The 20029-nt window shown below is 36.0% G+C and overlaps 1 protein-coding gene across 3 annotated transcripts in view; it reads left to right on the forward strand.

Moving 5' to 3' along the window:
- Positions 1–7578, forward strand: part of GABPA (GA binding protein transcription factor subunit alpha) — a 36385-nt gene extending 28807 nt beyond the window's left edge. For all 3 annotated transcript variants that reach the window (XM_008514157.2, XM_008514156.2, XM_008514158.2), the window contains exon 10: positions 3478–7578. In XM_008514157.2, coding sequence (XP_008512379.1) covers positions 3478–3706 — 229 coding nt within the window. In that variant the 3' untranslated portion in view covers positions 3707–7578. The remainder of the gene's footprint in view (positions 1–3477) is intronic.
- The last annotated feature ends 12451 nt before the right edge of the window (positions 7579–20029 follow it).

The following is a 20029-nucleotide window of genomic DNA, read 5'->3' on the forward strand; positions in this document are numbered from 1 at the left end:
TGCAGGATCGTGGCCATGTAAATACTACTACATAGTTTACCATGCTTATTTTTCTTTTCCAGAATGACCTTTTGTTTTCCTTAGGTTCCATAAGGAACTAAAATGTTTTATTTTCAATGAGCTTATCACTTTATCAATCCCACTTTGGCCAACTGTCTGAAGATCCTTTTCATATAATCAGAATTAAAACTGTCATTTTGGACAGTTGATATGATTATGTACATAGAAGACCCCTCAAAATTACAGATGAATTATTAGAATTAATAATTGTCAGTTCTCCCCAAATTGATGTAAATTTCAATGCAGTAACTGTCTGAATAAGTTTTTTCTTAGAACTTGATGAGATAATTGTAAAATTTAAATAGGAATATAAAGTACCATGATAACAAGGACACCTGAAGATTGACGAAGTGGAAAGACTTGCTCCACAGGATATTGAGACTGGCTGTAAAGCTACAACCATAAGACAGTGTACCATTTGCTTAGGATAGACAAGTAGACCATGGATTAGAATAGATAGCCCAGATAGAACCAAGAATATAAGAGCACTGATTAAAAGATGGCAGTGGGGAGAAGACATAGGAGGAAAAGACCTGCTTTTCACTCACTGTTGCTGGGACAATTGACTATCCCTATGGGAAAAAGTGAAAGTTTACCCTCTCCTCATAGCATACTAAAAGTCAGTTCCATGTAACTTGTAGCTCTAAATGTGCGAAGTAAAATAGGGAAGCATCTAGGAATACTTCCATTGCTTTGGTAGGTGAGGAAAAGTATTAAACAGAATCAGAAGTTCTAACCCTAACAGAAGTAGTCAGTAAATCAGACTACATTTAAAGTAAAAACGTCTGATCATCAGAAGCCATCATCAAGAGAGTAAAAGGCAAGTCACAAATATCTGACATAAGACTCATATTTAGCATATCTGAAGAACTCTTACAAATCAATAAGAAATATAGGAAAAATAGGTAAGAGACTTAAATACACACTTCAGACTAGAGATTTATCCAAATGGCCAGTGAATATATGCAAAAGTACACAACCTTATTAGTAACCAGGGAAATGCAATTTAAAACCACAATAAAATGGCACAACACACACCCCAGAATGGCTAAAATGAAAATAGTTGACAGTGCCAAAGGTTGGTGAGGATATGGAGCAGTGGGAATGCCTCTGCTCTTTTGGTAGAAATGTAAACTATAACCTGTAGCCCAGCAGTTTCTCTCCTAAATATTTACCAAATAAAAATGTATGCATATGTCCACATTCATGCTCATAACCAGCATTTGTAACATCTAAAAACCAGAAACGACCCAAATATCTATCAAAAGTAGAGTGAATAAATAAATTGTGGTATGCAAGAAAATGATATGTGTCCATGAAAATGCTCTGATATAGGTGAACCTCACAAACATAATGTTCAGTGAAGGAATCCAGACCCCAAAAAAGATATACTGTATGAGTGCATTTATAAAGTTCAAAAACAGGAAAACTAAATTACGGCATTTAAGTCTGCATGTTTGGGTGATAAGAATATACATAAAAGCGGTGATATTACAATCATGAAACAAGATTGTGTTTACCTTTTAGAGCGTGGGAGGGATGACAATTAGGGGCTGTGGAGGGATTCTGGGGCTCTGGCAGCGTTCTGTTTCCTGACCTGAATCATAGTTAACAGGCAAATTTTACTTTGTAATAAATCACTAAGCTGTTCACTTTTGTGTCCTTTCTGTTTGTGTAATATATTTCACGATAAAAGGTTAAAAAAAATACAAGTTTCAAATAAAAGAGGGAAGAAAAGAAATCATATCCATGAAAATGCAGGTATTGTGTACGTTTCTACTTCTTCATTTTAAGGAAGGAACAAATACAATGAATGCTGTTGTATCTGGTTGTATGGATGCATTTATTAGATTGAAGGAAGTATTAAGTGAAGTTAAAACTTTCTGTGTGTATTTTTTATCACTTGTCACCAAAGAACATCAGATTATACCAACTTCATTTTCCTCCTTGAAATATAAAATCTTCATTTTCCTTTTTTTATCGTGTCTATTTGTTACAGCCTTACATATTATGTAGAAATTTCTTAAGAAATTGAAATTCTAGTAGCATTTTAAACTGCATGACAAGCGATTGGTAGTTTGTGGGCTGAAGTCTAAGTTCTAGATTAATGTAATTGGCACAAAAAGAAACACAAGACTACGTTCATTGTGTTCTCTCTTACTGGGAAGTGAACGTAACTATTGTACTTTTGCTGCTCTGGAATTAGGGAAAGATGTTGTGATTTCTTGCATATGTGTTCATCTTTTCCTTAACGGACTCCTGATTAAACCGAGTGACTTTTCTAATAAAGTCCTGTTAAATGTGGTGGTTTACACCACTTGTGCTTTTGCAGATAGTTGTTCCTTTTGTAATTCCTCATTGTCAAATGGGTGCACATGGGTGGTGCAATTTTAAAATAAAGGCTTCACAATCTGCCAGCCCAGAAAAGTCTTGACTTAGGTTTTTTTCCTCTTATTGGAATTGGCAGTGCATAGCGGTAAATAAAGTCTGTTTTCCAAAGTGAATATAAATGCAACTCTATTTCCATCTCCATAGAAAGCAGCAGTAAACTTCTAGAGTGACTTCTAGAGTGATTTCCCCAGATAGGCCTATGTAGGTTTGGGAGCATTGTTTCTTTGTGATGTCCTGTTCCTGTTTTTCTGTATCCTGTCTCCCTTCTAGCCCTTTTGCTTAATACTTTTGAGGCTCTCTATTGGGTTTGGAGAATTCCCCTGAAAGGAAAGTCTTTACATATTAGAATGATAAAAGTGAAGACGTAATAAAGGATTTTGTGCAAGACAGAAAAGAAGTAGACATTCCAACAATCCATAGAATATGTATACTAAAAACTTCTTCATGTTATATGGGTTATTAGCATAGCTTATATTTTATAGAGGCTATGTGCCAGTCATTGTGTGCTACATGCACTTGTCAAAGATAATCCTTTTAATCCTTAACAATTCTATGAGGGTAAGTACTTTTTTAACCTCATTTTATAGATGAGGAATAAAAGCTGGAGAAAATGTGGCTTTCCTGTGGTCACAAAGGTAATACAGTCAAGATGCTAGATTTTGCATCTTGGCATTCTGTCTAAGCCCTTGTTCTTAGGTTCTGTTACTGGTCCCAGGGTTTTTTGGTTTTTTTTTTTTAATAATGTTTGTTTTTAAATCAGTGTTTTATCATAATTTTTGGAAATATGCTTTGAAAATTTAGTATATAAAGTTTTGAAGTACTGAGCATCAAAGTTTTAGTAAATAATTTCTTCAAGTTTCTATGGGTAGTAACATTAAATATTCTATATAACTCCAATGTTAATTGCTGTCATGGTAGATGCAATACTCTACTAGGCTTATGCTTATGGAAGAGTCTGTGAAATATTGTAAGAAGCCCAGATTTATTTTTTTTATACAGTCCTAATATTTTTTTCTCTTTTTAAAGGTATTACTATGATGGGGACATGATTTGTAAAGTTCAAGGCAAGAGATTTGTGTACAAGTTTGTCTGTGACTTGAAGACTCTTATTGGATACAGTGCAGCAGAGTTGAACCGTTTGGTCACAGAATGTGAACAGAAGAAACTTGCAAAGATGCAGCTCCATGGAATTGCTCAGCCGGTCACAGCCGTAGCCCTGGCTACTGCTTCTCTGCAAACAGAAAAGGATAATTGAGCCCAGGACCTTCTGGGAATTTGAGGTCTTTCTTAAATATTAGAGCAAGTATTGCTCTTACCTTTATTACTGAATTTGAATCTTCTTTTATTTCTAGACTGTACAATCTGATGCATGATTTTTTATAAATATTTCATACTCTTGTGAATTTGGATCTTTTTACTTTGAGCATATATTTTAGAATATGTATATATTATAGGATCACCACAATGTCTTCAGCGTGAAGGCAGGTTCATTGTGGGATAGTTTGTTAACAGTCAGGAAAGCTAAACTGGTCAGTATTATTGTCTAGCCCTACCAAAAATCGCCAGTAGCATCTGAGGATGAAAAATAAATGAAGTCTCTACAGGAAACAGTCTGGCTTAACTACAGTAGTCCCTCCTTATACACAGAGGATGCGTTCCAAGCCCCCCAGTGGATGCCTGAAACATCAAGGATAGCACCGAACCCTAGTCGTACTATGTTTTTTCCTCTACATACAAACCTATGATGAAGTTTAATTTATAAGTTAGGCACGGTAAAGAGATTAACAACAATAACTTCTCTGTGGTATATCCGAATTGCCGGCATCACTGCTCTTGCACTTTGGGGCCATTATTAAGTAAAATAAGGGTGATGAACACAAGCACTGCAATAGCACGATAGTCTAGACGCTACCAATCATGAGCAGGTAGCATGTCCAGCGTGGATGCGCTGGACACAGGCATGATTCACGTCCTGGGCGGGACAGAGTGGGACGGCGTGGGATTTCATCATGCTACTCAGAACAGCGCACAATTTAAAACTTATGAATTGATTATTTCTGGAATTTTTCATCTAATATTTTCAGACTACAACTGACCGCTGGTAACTGAACTGCGGATAAGGGGGGACTACTGTATTTTTGAAAATATAACTGTTTCCCCTCTCTGCTGCTTTAGATGTTGCTTTACACAGAACCAGTAAATGGAGCTTCTCACAGCTAAAGATGTGTGCCTGTTTCATCTAATCAAGCAGAGCTAAAATATATCGAATAAAATTATAATATTAATAAATTACTAAACTAAGAGTATCAAGTTATTAAAGTAATTTATCTCTTTGCAAGCAAAGGACAGTAAGAAGTCAGTGGCAGAAGAGCAGTGCTGAAGAAGGAGATCCAGGTTTAAGTCTGGCTTAACTCAAGCCAATTTTAAGGACTTTCTGTACAGAGTATTCGTAATGTCAGGACAAGAATTTAAATTATTTTGAGAGGCATTTAATTCTAATAAACTATTAGAAAATTTCTGAAATGATCTCTGTTTTTCCTGTCAGAGATTTAAAAAACTGAAAAGGTTTACCTCAGCCAGAAAACAAGTTTGGTTTTAGTTTGGTTTGGTATGGCTTCCTTTTTTTTTTTTTTTTTTAATTACCCTATCGTGTCAGTTTATTATGCAAAGCAGTGTATATAATCATTGTGCTTCTGATGAAATGAAGACTTTAAATCAGTCAGCAGTACTTTACATTAGAAAATCACTTGCAAATAGTTTTAAAGGGAAATTTTGACCTCTGGTATAGGCAGTCTTTTAAAACAAAATTTCACATTTATTTAATTTTTTCCTTTTGAATGTTATGTATGTGTGAATATACAAATGTCTATATACGTGTCTAATTGACTATTATATATACACACATACCTGGGAAGACATAATGATATTGAAAAGGAAAGCTACTTCAAAAGGTAATAGCTCATTTGAAAAACTCTTTAAAAATTAAATAATTCTATATATATGAAACTCTTAACCACAAGCTAACACTAAGCAGAAATGGCTTGAAGTGTCTTTCTTTTTTGCTTGATTGCTCACTTGCTTGCTTGCTTTTTTCTTTTTGTTGTTTGTTTTAAGGTATTATGCATAAATCATGATATGAGATATTGGCAAATAGCTTTTAATTCTTTTACAGCAGAGACTGATTCTCAAATATTACTTTATGCACCTTCTCCCTCATCATTTCCTCTAAATCCATCCCCCAAAACACCTTTCTAAGAGCTCAGTTCAGGCTTTTGACTAATGAGGAGGAAAGGGCCGTGGTGGTGCAGGCAGGGTGGCGTTGGCAGTGGCTCTCCGAATGCTGAGTAGTGGTGTGAGATGAACCACGGGAGGCAGGGTCTTAGGAACAGGGAGAGGAGGGATCTCTGCTCTCCTTTCCTGGTAACCTCAAATCATCATTTTAAGTGCGGTGTTAGAGGACTACACGTGGAATGTAGTTTGTTTATATTGTATTGTCCTTTAAGACCGTGTAGTAGATACACGAAAAGAATAAAATTTGTAACTTCCATTTTTACCTATTTATAACTACTTACAGAATAGACTGACATATTATTAGTTTAATTTGGGCGCTGTGATTACAAGAATATTTGAGTAGGATAGCATATGAAATAAATATAGAAACTCTTGTTTCAGATAACAAATAGCTAAAAAGAAGGTTTTGCACCATCCTCTTAGGGCCTGGGGAGTATTCAAGTTGCTTATAGTTTTAAAAAATAACAGAGTATACTCTTCTAGTATATTATCAAGAGCTTAGAATTGTTGACTTTGATTTAAAATGTTTTTGGGGAGATACTTACGTTAAACTTTTGCCAAGGTTGACAGACTTCCTTTATGTCTTAATTACATGTATATACATTTTTACGGCAAGTAACACCCACATTTCTTTTAGATCTCTGAAATCTAACTATTATTTTTCTCTTTTAACCATTCCACAGATGCTTTTTTTAAAAAAACATGTTCTATCCATTTTCTTTCTTTGGTAGTTTTTATTTTATTTCTCTTTGTAATTTGAACAGAGACAGTTCTCATACACGACCAGGTGCTGTTTCTTTTATCTTTGCCTCTCGCCATCATTTTAAGCACCATAACAGAGGTAAAGTAGTGAGACTAATTTCCCCAGTTGATTTGGGAAACTTCTGTTACTTTCCTCAACTTATATATAAACTATTTCCATTGTCCTTGTTGAAGTTACAGTCATCAGAAAGCCAAGTAGTCTTTTCTTTTACTGAAAGATAACTTGTGTGGTGAAAGAGTAATGTACTTCATGCTACTCATTCTTTGCTCTTTTTTGTGAATGAATTTTCTGTAGGAGAATTTACAGTAAATTCAAAGGAAGAAGTATTGGTCATCTTTTGTACTGTGTAAGTACAAAACAAAATACTCATTTTTCTTTTGAAGCTTGTTTTCCACATAAGGTTCTCATTGAGCCAACTTTCATGCATATTTTGCTAGCCTGAAGTTTGGAAATTTGTGTTGGCATCAGAAAATCAAACAGTAGGCAGAATTGCTATGTGTGCTTGATCTTCACATAAGTTGACTTATCACATTCATTTTTTATCAATCCATGTCAATTAATTAGGAAGAATTGTTTAGTTGTTTTTCTCCCTTGATTAATGGTGAAACTCAAGTATATTTCTTAAAGAGTTGTGCCTCCAAATATTTTTGGTGCGGTCCGCTGTTTTCCATATTCATCATTTTATGCTACTGCCTTTTAAAAAGAACTAGTGTATCTTTGAAATAGCACAGAAATTGTTTTAAAATTCATAATTGCAAAACAACCTGTGACTAACTTAATGTCTTCATATCTAGAGGATGTAAAAATATTGATATTTCAGTGATATTTCACTTATTGCCAGAAAAAAATATTCTCAATCTTTTGTAAAAGGGAGGAGGATTTTTGCATACATTTTTACTCTTTAAATAAAGACACTTATACTGTCATAATAACAATTATGTATTTCTTTGTGGTTTTTATTTTTTTTGTAATTTTACATAAGACAGTCATTTTCTATTTTTACTCAGATAAAAAATATTTGTGCATAAAATGTAAAAATAGTAAAATGAGAAAAATAAAACTATTATACAGTATGTTTTTGTGTTTTTAGAAATTTTTTCCCTACATACAAATAGTCTCAAATTCCTGGGATGTTATTAGTTAGGTTGGATGACAATATGACAGTCCACAGCTGATGTATTGTACATATGATTCCCATATACTTTACTTAAAAATTATCAATTTGAGAAGAACAGATTCCACTGAACTAAAATTAGGTGTCAAGAGTTTAGTCTTTTTAAGAAAATAAATGAAATCCCAGTCCACACAGCCAAACTGTTTTAGAATAGCAACAGAAGAAATGGTAACATTGGGTACCTGTCAAAAGGCAAGCCAATGACTGTTAAACTAGAAATTCTTAGTAAAACCTTTTTTTTTTTAATTCGACGAAATTACCTGTCCGTGTTGGCTGAGTAACAACAGGATTCTTCAGCCAGGACACAAGTATAGAGGAATCAAAGGAGGCGAGAAAAAACATGACCTGTGCTTTTGTTTGTAGTCAAACAATGAGCAAACTTCAGCTGACATGCTTAAAAAAAATTATGGTTTGGGTGAAGTAAATTGCTTAAAAAATACACAAACTAATTTTATCTAGTTTGAAGTGATGAAAATCATAAGGAAATTAGGTTGGTTTGTTCTCCCAAGACACTGATTTTTTTGTGTACGACTTTAAAGCTTAATTTGAAAGCTAAGTGCATGTTTAAAAGGCTTTTTACTGCTAGTGAACTAACTGATTTAGAATACTGATTTTAAAACTTTCTCTGGTAGAGGACCACTTTATTTCCAACTTGTCATAGACTTTTATAAAATAAAAAATGAGTTAATGGGGGAGGGGGAAAATAGGGAGCTTAATGGGTATAGAGTTTCACTTTTGCAAGATGAAAAAGTTCTTGGGATTGTTTGCGTAACAATGAATATGTTTAACAATATGTAACTGTACACTTAAACATGATTAAGATACATTTTATGTGTATTTTACACAAGTTTTTTAAAAAATGAATTACTAGAATTTTAAAATTCGTTGTAATTTATCAAATTAACAGAATGCAGGAGGAGAAAACATGACCATCTTAACAGATGTAGGAAAAGTGTACAGTAAAATTCAGCATCCATTCATGATAAAAACTGAGCAAATTAGAATTCGGAGGGAACTTCTTATCTTGATAAAGAGTATCTGAAAAACCTGCAGCTAACATCATTCATAAAGGTTTGTTTTCCTCTTAAGATTGGGGAAAGGCCTTTAAAGAGACAATGCTGTCACCATTCTATTCAACGCTGTACTGAAGATCCTAGCCTGTGAAATAATGCCAGAAAGAGAAAAAGCATGCATATTGTAATAAACTCTTTGCAGGACACATGATCAAACATTGAAAATGCTAAAGAACAGATTTTTTGAAAACTACTAGAATTAATTGAGTTTAGTAAGGTAAGATACAAGGTCAATATGCAAAACTCAATTTTATTTCTACATGCTAGCAATGAAAAATTGGAAATTTAAATTTAAAAGCTACCATTTACAGTAGTATTTAAAAACATGGAATAATTAGGGGAAATAGAACAAAATTTGTGCAAGAATTGTCCAATGAAAACCACAGAAATTGCTAAGAAATGAAAGAAAATCTAAGTGAACAGAGAGAGACCATAGTTGTAAATTGGAAGACTCAATTTTATAAATGTCATTTGCCTCTAAGTTGATCTATGAATAGTTTAACCTAAAGTTCTGTCAGCCATTTTGTAAACAAGCTGATTATAAAATTTATATGTAAATGCAAGTTGACCTAGAATCGCCAAAATAATTTGAGAAAGATGATGTTGAAGAACTTGCACTACCCGTACGCAGCTTTGCTATTCAGAGCTACAGTAATGAAGATGTTGTGTCATTGAGATAAGGATAGACTTGGACCAATGAACACAATAGAGTCCAGAAATAGACTCATATAAGGCTAATTGATTTTTGACAAAGATTCAGGGTAATTCACTAGGGAAAGGATAGTCTTCTTTTCAACAAATGTTCTAACAACTGGAAGTCTTTATGAAGAAAAATGAACCTCAGTCTTTAGCTCACCTCATATCACACATAAAAATTAGACGGGTATTTGCAATAACATGGATGAAACTTGAGGGTATTATGTTGGGTGAGATAAGCCAGAGAAAGAGAAACGCAATATGATTTCACTCATGTGAAAGAGAAACAAGTACAAGGACAAAGAGAACAGATTAGTGGTCACCAGGGGGGAAGGGGGTTGGGGGCTGGGCATAAGGGGTAAAGGGGCACATAAGTATGATGACTGACAAATAATGCACAACTGATATTTGACAATGTTACAAACTATTATGACATCAATAAAAAAAAAATTGGATGAGTAAAAATGGATCATCGACCTAAACATAAAAGCTAAAACTCTGGAACTTACAAAACAAGAAAATTTTCATGACCCTGAGGTAGGCAAAGATTTCTTAGATAAGACAAAAAAGCAAATCATTTAAAAATCAGTAAAACAGACTTCATCAACATGTTTTTAAAACCTCTGTTCTTTGAAATACTCTGTTAAATAAAAAGGCAAAACAGATTGGGAAAAAATACTTGGAATACACATAACTTACAGAGTTCTTATTTCAAAAATATATATGAAACTCAACTCAGACAATCCAGTAATATATGGCCAAAGGTTTTGAACAGATATTTCACGAAAGAAGTCATACAAATAGCCAATAAGCGTAGGAAAAGCTGTTCAGCATTATTGTCATTAGGAAATACAAAATCACAATTCAGTACCACTAAATACCCATTATGACTGCTAAAAATTAAAAGTCTCACACCAAGCATTGGTGATAACATGGGCCAAATGGTAATCATGCACATTGCTGGTGCAAATGTAAAATAGCACACTACTTTGGAAAAGATAAACGCATTTTTGTTACAACCCAGTAATTCCAACCCTAGGCATTTACCTAAGAGAAATAAAACATATCCACTGAAATATTTATAGCAGCTTGTTCATAATGGTCCCAAACTAAGAAATCCAAATGTTCTGTCAATAGGTGACTGAATAAACAAATTCTGGGATACCCATGCAATGGAACAGGAGTAAGCAAGTGCTACACCAAGTGCTCTAAAAAAGCATATCTAATCTGTAAGGACAGAAGGCAGACCAGGGTGGGAAATGACTTCCTGGATTGGGTACAATGAAAGTTTGGGGGGTGATGAGTGTATCCTATATTTTTGTTGATGATTACATGGGTAGTCAAATTTACCAAGACTCATTTAAATGTACACTTAAAGTGTGGGCATCAAACTATATAAATTACACTTCAGTAAAGTTAAAAATTGAATTGCTAGAAAAATAAAATGAAAAAGATAAAAATACCCATTTTATCAAAATTATTAGGTTCCACAGACATAAGATTACTCTGTCAGATTGCTATGGTCGTTTTGATGTCTGTCGTTATCTCCCCGTGGGCTGATAAACAGTTCACAGACTGATGCTCATCTGCAGATCACGCTGATTTAGAATATTTTGTCATTAAATGATGAGCATCAGTTTTAACTGAATGATTGTGGCAATGTAAATGGTGTATGAAAATTTCTCTGTAATCTGGGCAAAGCACTTCCTCATATCTGCTGACAAGGTAATTGACTTGGGGGCCTTTGTGACACAAATAACATCCAATTAACACCTATGCTATTTGTCTAGGTGACATAACAATAAGCAGATATGAATGAATAGAACAACACAATAAATTATTGATCCTATCTATGAGCAACTCTTTAATTCACTTGCCTAGAACTCCATTTATGCAAAAGATTTGTTCAAATACTGTCCATACTGAAAGGAAAAGTAGAATCTCCTTTCTCTAATGTTGGCTTTACTTTATGAATGAAAGGGTATAATACACATTCCGTTAGTACATTGATCAACTTATCATTGTGAAGTTGAACCAGAGTGTTCGTTTGTCTCAGTCGTTAAAGGAAAAAGCTATGCATTAAAAACCCAATGGTAGGGTCCTTATGTTCAGCTCTCAGATTATAAAATGGAGAGGATATTTTGTTTTAAAGAAAATTCTTTGCTAAAATCTGCTCTGTTGGCCTGAAATTTATTGATTATTTGTTTAAACCAACGCAGAGTACGTAATTGTGGAGGAAATGTAAAGCACCGTGTCAAGGAAAGAACAAGAAGAAATAGGCTATAGTCCCAGCTTTGCCACTAATTAGATATGAAACAGGGAAAGTCATTGAACCTCTCTTCTCCTCCATTTTCTCCTTCCTAAACTAGGGTAGCTGACACATTTCCCGTCAGTGCAGGTCTATTGAGAACATTAAATGAAATCTTGCATGCAAAAGCATCTTACAACTATGTAACACTACCTAAGTGCAAGGGTCTGGAAATGAAAAACTACCCTCCAAAGAATCCAGTTCTCTATCATTGAAATTGGTGCTCATCTCATTTAGTGATAAAATATTGTAAAATGATAACATATTATAAAAATGAAATGTGGAATGACAGACTGAGTGACTAAATGAATAACGACAAATTCTGATCATTTATGTCAAGCACTTTATTTGCATTCTCATTTATTTCTCCTAACTCTTTGAATTGGATATGAGTATTACCCATTTTACAGATGAAGAAACTGAGGCACAGAGTGGTCAGACAAGTCAATCAAGGTCACTTGTATAAGGCCAAGCTAGACTTGAGCCCAGAGCTGGTGCTTTTCATGAAGTAGGTCCGCCTTAATAGAAGATTGCTGTAACACCTATAGTCAATGTAAGCGGGACGTGTTTAATCCTTCTAACAAAGAATTGCAAACACTGGGTACCTTTCTCATTTCTCCTGGCTTTATTCTGTCTTAGCCAAAGTGGGAAGCTTACACTAACTTTTTCTTTAAAGCCCATGCATCTCTAAATGTATATGGCAATGAAGTTTAATAAAATACTATCCTACAATCAACCCTTAGTAAGGTCATGGATCTAGGCAATCATCCCCAACAGCTGCTCAGATCATTAGGTGAAAAGTTGGTGAGACATTTGATAAAGTACAAGATCTGAATGTCCTGATCAATTTAATATCACAAAACCAGATGTGTGCCCCTTGATATGATGCATTCGCACTATTCTTGCAAAAAAATAAGTTGAACTTGAATCTGATAAATCTCTCAGATATAAGTACCAGTTTATAAAAAATATGGGAGGTGGAAAAACTGTCGTTACGTGGACACAATCAGCAAAATACCAATGAAAACAATACAAGTCCAAGGGAAAAAAATTACAAGAAAAAGATTAGTTACAAGAAAATGATGAATACATGGAGGTTCATTATATATACGATTGTCTCTATTGTATGTATGTGAAATTTTCCGTAATATAAAAAACACTATCATCAGAAGCTTTCTCAAAACAAGTATCTCAAATGCAGTAATGTCATCTGCAAAATCATATCACGTTTTAAAAACTGTGTCACCAGGTGAACAATACTAATTTCTTCCCATCAAATGGGAGGTGCTCTCTGCAACAAATGAGTTTCTGGAAAGGTATGCAGAAATAAAATGTTATAAATGTAATTGTTTGCTGTATTTTATATACTGTTTGCTCAAGAAAGTTGCGCACAGTATTTTTCATAGTTTGCTCAAAAAAAGGATGCGTTCGTAATTCTTAAATATCAGAGAAGAAAAGTTTAGACTTAAACCTCAATTACAGAGGAGAAGTGTCCTGAAAAACATTTAGTAAGTGGAAACTGCAACTACAATAAGTATACCCAGAAACTTACAACTATTTCATGAGAAACAACAGACACGAATTACCACGAGATAACACATTTTACTAACCTAGAAATTGGATCCCATCACACAAATTTCTAAAATTCTTTCATGGCTTCCTATTGCTCTTGGAAAAAAAGTCCGATCTCCTTAGCATGGTGTACAAGGACCTCCTGTTAGAGCTGGCTTCTATGTTTACTCAGGCTTCAGTTTCTATGCCCCTTCCTCCAGGAAGCATTGCTCATCAAACATTAGCCCAGGGTTCAGGTTTGTGCTTTATAGTCATTTGCTCTCTCTCTCTATCGGACTGGAAGCCATGAGCTCAGGACTCGATTCTCTCTTGTTGAGCAGTGCATTTTAAAATCTGAGCTCTGCAGATGATTAGCAAGCAGCTGAGAAAAGAGTGAGAGAAATCTAGCAGCACTCTGGTCCAGGAAGTCCGGCAGAAACTGTGGCAGACTGGCAGAATTGTTTCCCTGAGTATTGTCTCGTAGTTATTTGTGACGTAGCTCATGCCAATTTGTATCAAGAAGGAGTTTTTATCTGTGATTATATTCCTTTTGATTTACTATGAACTAGCGTTAATCCTATCATATCAGGAATACATCGAAAGTTTGAATTTGACTTTGTAAACAAAATGCCAAGTTCTATAAAATTTAGCACTTTACTCTTTCACAAAGTTCCTGAAATTAAGTAGGCTATATCTTAGAATATTATATTTTTATTATATTTATTAATTATCCCTTTCTGTCTTTTCTCTTAGCAGTTTCTAAATTTGTATAACTTTTTCCCTTAAATATTGAGTAAAACCTGTTTAATTTTGGTCAATACTCTGACTTACCACATATCTAAGCAAGACATTTCTCTCTGATTCCCAGGTAGGTGGATATTGGGAGACGAGACTGCCAGGTAGGTGGAGCTCCTGGTGGTGTCTCTGATGTCCTGGGGGCGGGGGGAAGGGGAAGTAGGGTTCTGCAACAGATTTAATGTCTTCATGACCTATATCAAAACATATTCTGATTGTTAACCCAACTAGTAGAGGAAAGTAACAAAGGCGGTAGAAACTCCGCCATGAAGAGAAGAAGCAAGGACTATTTGGGTAGAAAGCGAGTTCAGATAATATTTTATTTGGGGGGAAAGGAGGAAGAGAGTGGAGAGTTGTGGGAAGAAATTGTGAGGAAAGATCCACTGGTATCATTCTCCTTGGTGAAACATTTCTCCGTCCTGGCTGGCATTCCCAATGTCCCTTTATTTTTTTTGTTTTTGTTTTTGTTTTTTTTTGGTGAGGAAGATTGGCCCTGAGCTAACATCTGTTGCCAATCTTCTTCCTCTTTTTGCTGAGGAAGATTAGCCCTGAGCTAACATTGGTGCCAATCTTCCTCTATTTTGTATGTGGGATGATGCCACAGTGCGGCTTGATGAGTGGTACATAGGTCCACACCTGGGATCCAAACTGGTGAACCCCAGGCCGCTGAAGTGGAGCATGTGAACTTAACTGCTACACCACCAGCCTGGACTGCCCCCCTGCCACAAGTCTCCCTTTCTTCCGTCAACCTCCAGGACTCATCTTCCTGCCTCCCTGTGGTAAGCACAATTCTAAGATGGCCCCAAGATTCCCATCCTTGGCATCTGTGCCTTGTGCAGTCCCCTCCCTTTGAGGGCGTGCCATGCCAGTGAATATGACAGGATATCATCCCATGATAAGGTGCTCATCAGCTGATTTTGAGTTAATCAAAAGGGAGATTATCCAGTGGGGCCTGATATCATCAGGTGAGCCCTTAAAAGGGACTGAGACTTTCCTAAAGGCAGAGAGATTGGAAGTGTGGCAGAGCCTATAGAGAAGGCCATGTGGGAGATGGGAGGAGTGCCCAGCTGACAACTAGCAGGACAACGAGACCTCAGTCCTATAACTGGAGGAAGGTGAATTCTGCCTTCAACTTGAGAGAGCTTGGAAGCAGAATTTTCCCTATCAAGTCACCAGATGAAGACACAGCCCATCAAGACCGTGGTTGCAGCCTCATGAGACCCCAAGTGGAGGACTCAGTTAATAATGGGAAGTAATAAATGTGTGTTGTTTTAAGCCCCTGAGTTTGTCGTAATTTGTTACACAGCAATACAAAACGAATATATGCTCCTTACACGAACGTCCCATTCCAGCCCCCTCTCTTCCCCCTCCCCTACCCACGTGTTGCCAAACTGCCCACGTAGTGGCTGAATTTATTTATACTCCCACAAACAAGGGGTGAGAATGTCTGTTTCTAAACATGCTCTCCAATGCTACATATTATCAAACGCTTAAATTCTTATAAATAACAGGTCATAAATTCTGTTTCATCATTTTGATTTCCATTTCTTTAAAAGGGAAAAATGAAGTTGAAAGAGGTTCAGCAATTTGATGAGGGTTACATAGAAGCTGGGGCAGACTTAGGGCTAGCAATCATCTCTCTTTTTTTTATTGAGGTCACGTTGGTCTATAATGCTGTGTAAATTTCAGATGTGCATCATTATATTTCAACTTCTGTACAAACACTGTACAAATGTGCTTCTTTACCCCTTTTGCCCTCCCCCCACCTCCTGCCCCTCTGGTGACCACCAACCTTTAGAACCCATCTCTTGACTCCTAATCTAAGACCATTTCTCTTTGATGTAAATGGTTTTAGTTTTTGTTCAGGCAGTGTTTGTGTGTTGAGGGGAGGGTGCTGGTGGAGAGCAAGGAGATTGAAGGTTACAGGCAATAAATATGACGGGAGGGTCGTCTTTCAATAAATAGAAAATTGGGGCATAAGTTTAGGTGTAAATGAGAGAAGAACAAGAATGAAATAGACCTCAGTGTATAAGAAATGCTTTATTTGCCGCACTGATCCTCAGACTACATGGTGAGTGGCATCTTACATCACTTACTTTATAAATAGAAATCATTGGACTAGAGAAGTGCTTTTTTTGTATGGTTATTTAGGAGACAATTTCTTCAAAACTTGGTTCTGCTGAAACACATTACTGGCAGCATCAATATACATAGGGAAATAGATAAAAAAGAAATTGATTAAAAATATCAGAAATAATCTTATTGACCAAATATGTCTATCCACTTGATAGGGAAATCATGTCCACTTGTCGATTTTAAAAATACATTTATATTAAAATATTTTATCTTTCTGACATAAAACACAATAAAATTTGTGTAGAAATTGTTCTATTTTTTTCTTAGAAGCATGCCGTGGTAGTAGTACAGGACACGCTCAGTGGAGTGATTCATATTTGGGTAATACCCACAAGGAAAACAACCTTGCGCCACTTTAATGCTCATTCTTTTCCATAATATTTTTGATTTTTATATGCCTTTTAAAATCAATGTGAGAAGTAACTTAGTAGAAACTATTTTGCATTCAAGTATTTTCTCCTAAAAAGAAATTTTAGGTTGTTGCATTGATTGATCTCAAATCTCGTTACGAAAATGTATTGACTGAGACCAGTGGTTGAGGTCTGAAAAAGTGAAGGAGATCAGACCATCTGTGGTGTTTTATTTTTCACATCAAGATTTTTGGTGCAGAGTTCTGGAAATGGTGGGATTACCCTCCAGCTAGGATATTATTCAGGGACTCAAAATTCATACTAACCTTTTTTGTTCCACAAGCTGGAAAAGCAGCTGCCAAGCAGAATTCTTATGACGAGTTCTTGTCAAACTCTCAGTAATGAAGGAAAGCAATGAAGTCTGTGAGAGCAGGAACTTCAGTAGAATTTAGCAAACAGGAAGTGAGAGAGCTTTCAGAGCTGAAATTGTTCACCTGGGTGGATTTAGGGCTGAAATATTCCATGATACGTATTTGATAAACTTTCAGACTGCCGGAAAAAAAATTCTCCCTTATATTTATTTCTTGCATAAAACTTGGCTCCTCTCATTCCTGTTGAGAAGTATATAATTCCACGTATCTTTGCGAAGATAAATCAAAGTAAGATTATTTTCTACATTTTCCCTTTCTTAGTGAAGATACCAGAATTCCCTGCGGCTATTTGGTTTTCAAGTCATGAACAATATCTTTGAAACAGAATGATCCCGACTGTTCTTTCTCAGTTGAGAAGTAATCGAACTTGAGTCACCCTGTGGGACCTGTTGAGAATAAATTAGACACATTGTGGAAGCTCAATCTACACCTTCTGAAAGTCAAAAATTCTCTCAGCTTAATGGCCTAGAAACCTGAAGGAGTTAATGTTGTGCCTTGGAAATCTTTACTCCAGGCATAGGATGCTGGTTTCCTACAGCAAATCTTTCTATAATTTCTCCATTCTCCCAAAATTGACAGCTAGAAGATCAACCTAGTGTCTCTTTTTATGGTAGAGCATGAATAGGGACTGTATTTCTTCATTTTCCTCCCTTTGATTGAAACACTTTTTCTCTCTATTCTTCCTTTTCCTCCTGCTTCTCCGCCTGTCAAAAATCTCATCATCCTTTATTGTCCTGAACTGGGCATCCCCTCCTTGAACACACTTTCTTTGAAATTACACACCCCTGATCTTCCCACCTCAATGGTCCCTATTTTCTGGGATCAGTACTGTCCCCTTTCTTCCTCTGACCTCACATTAAGTGACTGTAACTTTACAAACCATCTGTGCAATTGCAAATCTTCATGTCTATCCGTGACCTCTCCCAGAACCCAAGAATAATATCTCCAACTGCTTACAAGGATGCCTAACAGGACGCTGCCAATCTAAATATGTAAAACACGGTGCTTTCCAACTCACTTCTGCTCTTCTGAGTTTTCTCTTCTCAGTAAACAGCACCCCTACCCACCCATTTTCTCAAAAAAAAAAAACCCTCAAATTTTTCTTGATTCTTCTATTTTCCTCATTCTTACAACCAACCTATCAGTAAATGTTCTACCACTGATATTTATCGCAAATCCACCCTCTCTCCTCCACCTCCGCCACTGCTAACCCCATTGTCCAAGCCAAAAGCACTTATGTGGATTTCTGGAAGAAGTTCTTTTAATATGATGAATTATGTAGATTAATTTTGAATGTTAAACCAACCTTCCTTTCCTGGTATTAACCCCACTTGGTCCTGATGTATTACCATTTTGGTATCTTGCTGTATTTGGTTTACTGGTATTTTGTTAAGGATTGTTTTTGGTCTATGTTCAAAGGGATATTAGCCTGTAATATTCTTTTCTAATTAGGTTTTGGTATAAGGTTTGTATTGACCCCATAAAATAAGCTGGAAGTGTTTCCTTCTTCTCTAATTTCTGGATAATTTTGGCATTATTTCTTCCTTAAATATTTGGTAGAATTCACCACTGAAACCATCTAGCCATTGCAAAACCATTTTTTTCCCAAGAGATTTGTCCATTTCATCTAAGTCATGAAATTTGTTGGCATAAAGTTGCTATTATCCTTTGAATGTCTATAGAATCTATAGTGATACCTTGCTTTCATTCTTTTTTTTTTTTCTGCTTTTGGGAAATACAACATAGTTGTATATCCTAGTTGCAGGTGCTTCTAGTTGTGGGATGTGGGACGCCGCCTCAACGTGGCCTGACGAGCGGTGCCATGTCTGCGCCCAGTATCTGAATCCTGAGCCGCCGCAGCGGAGCATGCGAACTTAACCACTCAGCCACGGAGCCGGCCCCTTGCTTTCATTCTTGATATTGATAATTTGGGTTTGTTTCTTTTTTCTTGCTGGGAATCTATCCTTTTTTTTTTCTTTTTGAGGAAGATTAACCCTGAGCTAATGTCTGCTGTCAATCCTCCTCTTTTTGCTGAGGGAGACTGGCCCTGAACTAACATCCATGACCATCTTTCTCTGCTTTTATGTGTGGGATGCCTGCCACAGCATGGGCTTGACAAGCGGTGCATAGGTCCACACCCAGGATCCAAACCAGTGAACCCTGGGTCACCGAAGCCGAATGTGTGAACTTAACCCCTGTGCCACTGGGCCAGCCTCCTACCCCCATTTTTTTTTTTTTTTTTTTGCTAAGGAATATTAGCCCTGAGCTAACATCTGTGCCAACCTTCTTCTACTTTATATGTGGGTCCCCACCATAGCATGGCTGACAAGTCGGGTAGGTCTGTGCTGGGAATCTGAACCCACAAACCCAGGCCACTGAAGCAGAGTGTGCCAAACTTAACCACTGTGCCATGGGGACAGCCCCAGGAATCTATCAATTTTACTAATCTTTTCAAAGAACCAATTCTTGGCTGGGTTAAATTTTTCTACTGTTTGTTTTCTACTTTACTGACTTATGCTCTTTATTACTTTCCCTCTTGTTTGGGTTTAATGTAATCATACTTTTGTAGCTTCTTAAGGTGGAAACTTATGTCATTCATTTTATATATATATATATTTTTTTACTCTAAATATTTAAAGCTGTATGTTTTTCCTAAACATGACTTAGGCTATATCACACAAATTTTAGAATGTCGTATTTTCATTATACAGTCATGAATCGCTTAACAACAGGGATACATTCTGAGAAATGCGTCCTTAGGCAATTTTGTCATTGTGGGAACATCATAGAGTGTACTTACATAAACCTACATGGCATAGCCTACTATACCCTTATGCAGTCCATTGTTGACCAAAACGTTGCTATGCAGCACAGTCTGATGGTAATTAAGTTCAAACATATTTCTAAGTTCTCTTATAATTTCCTCTTTTGCAACCCTTGGATTATTTCAAAATAAGTTGTTTAATCTCAAATATTAATCACAGTGCATTTTGTAATTGCAAAAAGTTAT

This window comes from Equus przewalskii, chromosome 27, assembly GCF_037783145.1.
Source record: "Equus przewalskii isolate Varuska chromosome 27, EquPr2, whole genome shotgun sequence".
Taxonomy (NCBI): Eukaryota; Metazoa; Chordata; class Mammalia; order Perissodactyla; family Equidae; genus Equus; species Equus przewalskii.